Source organism: Musca domestica, unplaced genomic scaffold (genome assembly GCF_030504385.1).
Source record: "Musca domestica strain aabys unplaced genomic scaffold, Musca_domestica.polishedcontigs.V.1.1 10, whole genome shotgun sequence".
In the NCBI taxonomy this organism is placed as follows: Eukaryota; Metazoa; Arthropoda; class Insecta; order Diptera; family Muscidae; genus Musca; species Musca domestica.
In genome coordinates, this window is record NW_026712115.1 from 14,630,944 (window position 1) to 14,638,812 (window position 7,869).

Here is a 7,869-nt window from a genome sequence, read left to right on the forward strand (position 1 = left end):
GACCTGCACAGACAATTTTCTGCCTTAGGGTGTAGTATCCATTTTGAACTTCAAATACCAAATTTGAAACAATTCCCGTGAATAATGTCGCTAAAATCATCAAAATACCGAGTATCGGGAGGTACCGTTATATGGGGCCTATACGAAGACGTGGACCTGCACGGATAATTTTCCGTCTTAGGGTGTAGTATCCATTTTGAACTTCAAATACCAAATTTGAAACAATTCCCGTGAATAATGTCGCTAAAATCATCAAAATACCGAATATAGGGAGGTACCTTTATATGGGGGCTATATGAAAACGTGGACCTACATGGCCCATTTACGAACTTAACCTGCCTACTGGAAAAATAAACATGTGTGCAAAATTTTAGCCACCTATCTCAATTCATTCGAAAGATAGCGTGATTACAACAGACAGACAGACAGACGGACAGACAGACAGACGGACATCGCTAAATCGACTTAGAATTTTACGCTGATCAAGAATATATATACTTTGTTGGGTCTGATATGAGTATTTCGAGGAGTTACAAACGGAATGACAAAGTTAATATACCCTCCATAGTATGGTGGAGGGTATAAAAACTACAAATGTACATTTGAAAATAGTAAGTCAAAATGGATGGAAACAAATTATGCAATATAAAACATTGTACATTTCAAAAGTCAAAATGAAAATTTTCAAATTTCACATTTGACGCGATTTTTTGGGCAAGTACAGGAATTTATTTATAAGTTAAAACTAAACTTGTTATTAAAATGTTCACACTGCACTGGGGTGGGACAAGGAGTCCGAAGCATCTCTAAATTTCCTCCGGCGTATTTTTTCAGTACTGTGGTAATTACTTTGAACTTCAATTACAGAAGCTATCGAAACTCCCGGCATTGTGTAAAAATTTACCAAATTAATTTTCTTTCCGCACAAAAACTTTTTGTAAATAGAATATATTTCACATTTTACACTTTTTTATCTTTTCTTCTCACATGGTTTGTTTTGATTCCGTTCTTCCATTCCAATGTTGCAATATTTACACTGAAGAATGAGATTTTCGTTGTTCACCAAATCGATCGGAATCTTAAGAAGCTAAAACTTTTGACTTTCAATCTCTGATGATAATCGTCGTTGCTGAAAGAAATATATTTACTGACCTCGAGCCAAATAAAAAATTAGTCCAATAATCAACAGAAACCATACAAAAAATGAGTACAAATATTTGAAACAACTTACTAGCGCCAACATATTATAATAAAATGTTACAATATTATTAAAGAATTTTAAAAAAATATAAGTTGATTCTAGTTGGTTTCATACGGTTTCATAAGGTTTTCAGAGAAGTTTTTTATATTTTCTACTCCTCGCACCTCCTTTTCCAATAAGGGCAATTTTGTTACATGAAAGTCTTCATAAAGATCAGCTATCTGGTCTAAATACTTTTCTTGGATCTAGAACGAAGATACTTGCAATTAAAAATTAATGGAAAGCCGATTGTTACTAACCTTATATCTGGATGCACACATTGCACATGGTTGTTGATTCTGTTTCATAAACAATAATTGATTAACTATGATATTGTGTGTGTCAATACCACATTTCGTAAGCTCTTGGACCAATCTTTCTGTTTCATATAATGATAAGAACTCCGCAATGCATACACATACAAAAGTAGTTTGATCCTTTTTAAAATAATGATTACTAATAGGAAATTAAATATTCTGTTAAACTTACGGGGTCACGAAATTGTTCGTTAACCTGTCGTATGACTTTCAACATCTCGTCAAGCTTTTGCGTCAGCGAGTCGGCATTTACGGGCATTCCCAACAGACTTCCAAACTGTGTTATAAAAGGACTTATTTTCAGTTTTAACCTCTGCATTTTACCCAAGCCTTTCTCCACTACTTGAGGAAAAGATAATAATCGCAAAGTGTGTCCTGTGGGGGCCGTGTCGAATATTACAACTGAAAAGTTCATTGCTTTAACAAGTCTTACGACGAAAAAATTTGTATATTATCGGAAATCGTGGACAACTATTTAGGGACATAAAAACTTACTTCATAACTTCAGCATAACTCATAGCTTCATCGATGCCCGGAAGAGCTCCAACCACTTCATGAAGGAATCCTTTGCTGAGTCGTAAAGCTTCGTTATCTCCCTCAAAGTATTCATCTGGTAATTCGTTAAGACCAGCATTCGGGTCAATTTCCATTGCAAAAAGGTTAGTAAATCCATTGACCTTTGCCAATTTAAATTTTGAGTGACACGTATATTATGAATGCATTACAGTAACCATACCTTTGTTGGAACTTTGGTAAATTTTTGATCAAAGGCATCGGAAATGTTGTGGGCTGGATCCGTGGATATAATCAAGACGGATTCCCTAACTTTTGCCATTTGGACAGCCAAACTGCAGCTATTAATCAAATTTACAATTAGTTATCTGAATTTTGTAAATCCATTAACATACCTGCATGTTGTTTTACCAACGCCTCCCTTTCCACCCACAAAAATCCACTTTAGAGAAGTCTGATCAATAACATTTTTTAAACTTGGTTCCATGGGTTCAAATTCCTCAGCCATGTTAATTTAGATTATATTAACAATTAATTAAAATTTGACACGAAGCCAATGGAAATAACAAGCTATACGCAATTACCTTAGAATTAATAAACCCGGAGTTCCACGGTAATTTTTTGAACGGCGTTAAAATAAATCAAATTTTCCTTCAATTTACAAATGGCACAATAATACAGATAACCGCATAAACTGAGGTAAGCGTAAAATTCTAAGACGATTTAGCCATGTCCGTCTTTCTGTCTGTGTGTCCGTCTGTCTGTCTGTTGTAACCACACTATCTTTCAAACGAATTGAGATGAAAGGCTAAAATTTTGCATACATGCATAGTTTACCAGTAGGCAGGTTATGTTCGTAAATGGGCCATGTCGGTACACTTTTTCGTATAGCCCCCATAGAACGGTACCTCCCGATATTCTGTATTTTCATGATTTTAGTGACATTTTTACCGGAATTATTTCAAATTTCGTATTTGATGGGTACTACAGGACTTATTATAATGTGTACTACAGCTTATAACAAACATTTGTGTATGCAAGTCCACGTTTTCGTATAGTCCCTATATAGCGGTAACTCCCGACTGTCGGTATTTTGATGATTTCAGCAACATTATTCACCAGAATCGATTCAAATTTCGTATTTAAAGTTCGTAGTGGGTACTACAGCCCATGGTACAATGAAGAGAAGGTAGGTCAACTTTGAAAAAATTGCAAGTATAGAGGTCTACCTGTTTGGCTTGTAATGTCAGAATTGCTATGAAAACAATAAAAAAGCAAACAACTTGTTGCATTGATTTTGAATAAATAATTTAAAACCGCGAAAACTGATTGAATGGTCTAAATTTCTTTTCAATATCATGTTCTATATATCTCTTATGGTTTATTTCGCGACAAAAACTGTAGATTTTGTCGATGCATTCGTTGCAATAAGCATTTTGAAAATACCCGAATTTGAATATTTTCTGAACCATTTTTTATTATTGAAAAGAAGACACACACATAAGCAAATAAAGTTGACATATTAATCCAGAAAAATAAAAAAATTTTAATCATATGGTAGTTCTGCCCTACCTTGAATTCATTGTACCATGCTACAGCCTATGACATAAATTTTTGAATGCAGGTTCAAGTCTACGTATAGCCCCCATACAACAGTACCTCCCGATATTTGATATTTTCATGGTTTTAGCGACATTATTTACCGGAATTATTTCGAATTTCATACTTAATGGGTACTTTAACTTTTTGCAAAAAAATTCGTATGTAGGCCCACGTCTTCGCATAGTCCCCATATAACGGTACCTCCCGATAGTCGGTATTTTGACGATTTCAGCAACATTATTCACTGGAATGGTTTCGAATTTCGTATTTGAAGTTCGTAATGGGCACTACAGTCTATGACATAAAATTAAAAAAATCGTATGCAGGTCTACGCCTTCGTATAGTCCCTATATAACGGTTTTTATTTAAGTGGTAGTTTTCTAAGTATTTTTGAAATTTTTCGAGTTCTTTTGAAATAATGGAGGGTATTAAAAGTTCGGCCTGGCCTGGCTGCTTTTTTAACTTGTTTATATTTAGGAAACCAACACTTCTTGATATATAGGGTTCCAAATTTCCAAAAATACCCTGTTTACAACAACAAAACATTTTCGGGAGGTGGGTCCATACTTCCCGAAACATAGGGTCCAAAAGTGCCAAAACGAAGGAGTTGAGATTTTCTTCTCTGGGTTATGTCAAACGCCTGCTTCGCGAACCAAAGGTTTTTAAAGTAGCCTGGCCTCGGCCGTTGCCCGCTTGGAACCCTATATTTCGGGAAGTGTGGACCCACCTCCCGAAAATGTTTTGTTGTCTTAATCAGGATACAAGAGCCAAAAACCTTTGTAAGTTTTTGTTTCGATTATTTGTTTATAATTTTCAAACTAATTTTTAAATTCGCCCATAACTGTTTACGCATGGCAAGTGACACACAATTATTTACATTGATTGAATGGAACAATTCGATTTTTTACAAGCGCAAGTGTATATAGACATGTAGTACATAAACTGAGTTTAGTTGTTGTTGTAACAGTTTTGTATGTTGCGATTGTTTAATAACTGCTACTCTGGTTCATTTTGGATGTCCAGGCTTAGGAATTCTGACACCTTTATGGGCTGTAGCCATTGATCTTCTGGACGGAGTTGGGTAGGTATGTCAGGACAGTTGAAAAGATGCAGCGTATTGCGCGGACCTGTATAGCACGCTGGGCAGACGTTCCGCACATATTCATCAATTTGTGCCCAATACGACTTGAGACGGCTGCACTTTTACGAACGTAGTTGGGCCAAAACTACCCTGGTTTTCCTCGGCATTCGACGTACTGCAGCTACAATGAATGGGGGCAGAATCCGAGGATGGCTTTCATACTGTAATGGTTAACTATATCAGGGATTAAATCAGTATGAATGCTGTTCAGACACGCTTGATAGGCTTCCTGATCTAGAGCCTCCCTCATACCGTTGGACCTCTCTCTATCTCTAGATTATGCAAGGTTCTTCCTGACATGCCTGGGTTGGGGAGTTCACCATATTAAGGTTTGGATTACTCCCCCGATAACACCCAAGCAGGTACTGCAACGAAAGCATATGATTATGCTGAAGTAAGGGATGAACCTTCGTCTCCTTATGTAAATGGTCATGAGAAGGCATCCTTTAGCAGTTCTCAAGGCGACATTCTGGCAGGTCTGAATACTTTTCCATTGCGTTGCGCTCCTATTCGCAAACCACACTGGTGCCGCATAGCTAACCACAGACCCACCTATCGCATTATAAGAGGCCAGCAAGGCTTCCTTATCCGTGACTCAAGTGCTGCCGGCTAGCGCCTTGTTACTACGTTTCAATTTATCGAAGACACCAATGATTTCGGCGTAGTTAGTGGTCGGAATTGTGTGCCCCTTGACCTGATTATTCAGCTGTGTTCTCATCTCCGCAGTCCATGTGGTAAATAGTGTGGCCGTGATTTGGTGGCGAATATTTTCAAATTCCTCGCATGGAAGAAGGTGACAAGCTTCGTGAGATAGCTGTTCACCCTGAAACATATGTCATCAACGGGCCCGGGTCAAAAGGAAGCCATGATCAGCATAAGTTACGACCTCGATGCCGTCTGTAGGGCGCGAAATTCCGGAAAGAAAGAGTTTTAAAAGTTCCGGAGATATCACCCACCTTGGAGAGCTCCTTGTTTCACTCTTCGAGACTTGTACTTCTTGTACCGGAATTCTATGTACGACTGACTATCCAACGTTTTAAACACGGCCAGAGGGTAATATTCTCGACGTCCTCGAATAGCGTGGCATGATTGACCATATCAAAGGCCTTTGATAAGTCAAGAGCCACCACTACTGTTCTATGGTACGGCCTGTCCTGGTTGAGTCCTCGACTGATATGTGTGGATATGACGTGCTATGCAGTTGTGGTACTGTGTTGTAGATGGAAACCGTGTTGATGGTTGCAACTGGATAACTTTCTCTGGTGCTGGGGAGGAGTAAAGCCTCGAGCGTCTTTGATACTGGTAACAAAATCGAAATTGGCCTGTATGATTCACCTTTGCTGAATCCTTTCCTGGCTTCAGTAGCATTTTCCAGGCTTCTGGAACTATGTGGGTGACTAACGATAGGTTAAGATAATTTGACTTAAGTGAGATACTCAACTCCCGACGTATCAAGATTCTTCAACGTTACCACTGACATTCCTCAACGCTTCGGATTAGCGTTTTAGATGACATTTGCAACATCACCTATAGTAAACTGTTGTGGTATCTCCTCGGTGGGAAGATATCTTATCCGAAGAGTGTTACTCTTCACCTTATCACTTTCGGGGAACTCAAAAAACTGGCGATCAGATACCGTCACGTCGTTAAAAGTGATTACAATCCTATCATGCTCCTGTACCAACCTGGTAACTTCCATTGTCAGATCACTCACTATAGGGTCAGTAGGGTTGGTACGCCGGAGCTCATCATTAAATAGTCCGAACATCAGAAGGGTTGGATAGTTCCCTGAGCAAAGATTTGCGAACTCTCTGCATTCTGGCCAGTGCAATTTCCCATTTTTAAGGAAAGTGCGGCGTTCAGAGGTTATGAAATCCGTCGATCTGCTAATGGAGGCGATTATCGGGAGTTGGTCTGAGACTCAGAGTCAAGGGAGATGACGGGTTGACATTTAGATACTGTCAACATAACATTATGAAAAAGTTGTAAATCATTTGTTAGAATGAGAAGAAACGCAAATTAAACGCATTAAACGCATTAAAAATATTGACCTGTTTAGCCATGGTATTTAATTAGAATAACTAAACATTTTGGATGATATTTAAAAAAATAAAATACTCTGTAGGCCATATGAAAACGTGAACCTATATAATCTGCCTCAGAAAGTCGAGTACATTACAAACTCTAAGACTACATTTCGGTTCTTACCGTATATGCCATATTTGGCAAAATTTAATTGGCGCAGTCTGTAGGATGACAATAGTGCAACTTCGAATGGTTGTTATCCGCAAAAGAAAGTTACACGGGAGTAAAACTTCAAACCGCTCAGGAGTATTAACAGTAAACTAAGAATTGTTACATATCCGCAAGAGACTTATGCGCGAGTGAAAATTTGCCGCGTAACAAAAGTAAAATTTGAATTATTGTTGTATATCTACAAAACAACTTTACGTGTGTGAAAATTTGACCGCGCATGGAACCACCATGGGCTTAAGCGCTTTTATCAAGCGGATAGACTACATTTTGCAATTATATCCAACAGAAAGCAGCAGACAGCACAACATCCTTTTTGGTGTTATAGATATGCAACTGTGGGGAGAAGCCTTGAGAATTTCCCAAATTATCCGTGCAACATCATGGAGCGAGTTACGAGCATCATTGATAGGATACGAGGCGTTATTGAGAAGACTACATAACACCAATTTTACAGGCAATCTCCGTAAGTTTATTGAGTAGTTAGAATATAAGTCCTTTATAATTACTAACAAGTAAAAAAGCAGTAAGTTCGGCCGGGCCGAACTTTGAATACCCTCCACCATTTGGAACGAATTAGAAAATTTTCAAAAAAATAAAATCCAATAAAAATTCTTTTAAAATCTTTAAAATATCTAATATAGGAAGGTGCCGATATATGGGGGATATACGATATTGTGGACCTATAAAGACAAATCTATGTCTGCGTGTAAAGTACTCACAAGGAACTCCGTGTGTGGATTTTCAGACAATACGATTGGAAAATGTGGCTAAAATCATCAAAATACCGAATATCGCGGGGT

General features: G+C 37.9%; 1 protein-coding gene across 1 annotated transcript; it reads right to left on the bottom strand.

Moving 5' to 3' along the window:
• Positions 1 to 929: 929 nt before the first annotated feature.
• LOC101894617 (ATPase ASNA1 homolog) lies at positions 930 to 2,673 on the bottom strand. The gene is made up of 6 exons (XM_005189682.4): positions 2,466 to 2,673; positions 2,294 to 2,411; positions 2,053 to 2,234; positions 1,730 to 1,985; positions 1,501 to 1,677; positions 930 to 1,446 (listed from the first exon to the last, which is right to left on the bottom strand). Exons 1-6 carry the CDS (start codon positions 2,576 to 2,578, stop codon positions 1,300 to 1,302), a joined length of 993 nt encoding a protein of 330 aa, XP_005189739.1. The 5' UTR covers positions 2,579 to 2,673; the 3' UTR covers positions 930 to 1,299.
• Positions 2,674 to 7,869: the final 5,196 nt, after the last annotated feature.

What these genes read in the sequence shown, in the direction of transcription:
- LOC101894617 (XM_005189682.4), bottom strand. Translation starts at nt 2,578, where the DNA reads ATGGCTGAGGAATTTGAACCCATGGAACCAAGTTTAAAAAATGTTATT. An exon ending in AGTTATGCTGAAGTTATGAA is followed by an intron (nt 1,986 to 2,052) that starts GTAAGTTTTTAT and finishes TTTCGTCGTAAG; the next exon opens with ACTTGTTAAAGCAATGAACT. An exon ending in TGTGTGCATCCAGATATAAG is followed by an intron (nt 1,447 to 1,500) that starts GTTAGTAACAAT and finishes TCTTCGTTCTAG; the next exon opens with ATCCAAGAAAAGTATTTAGA.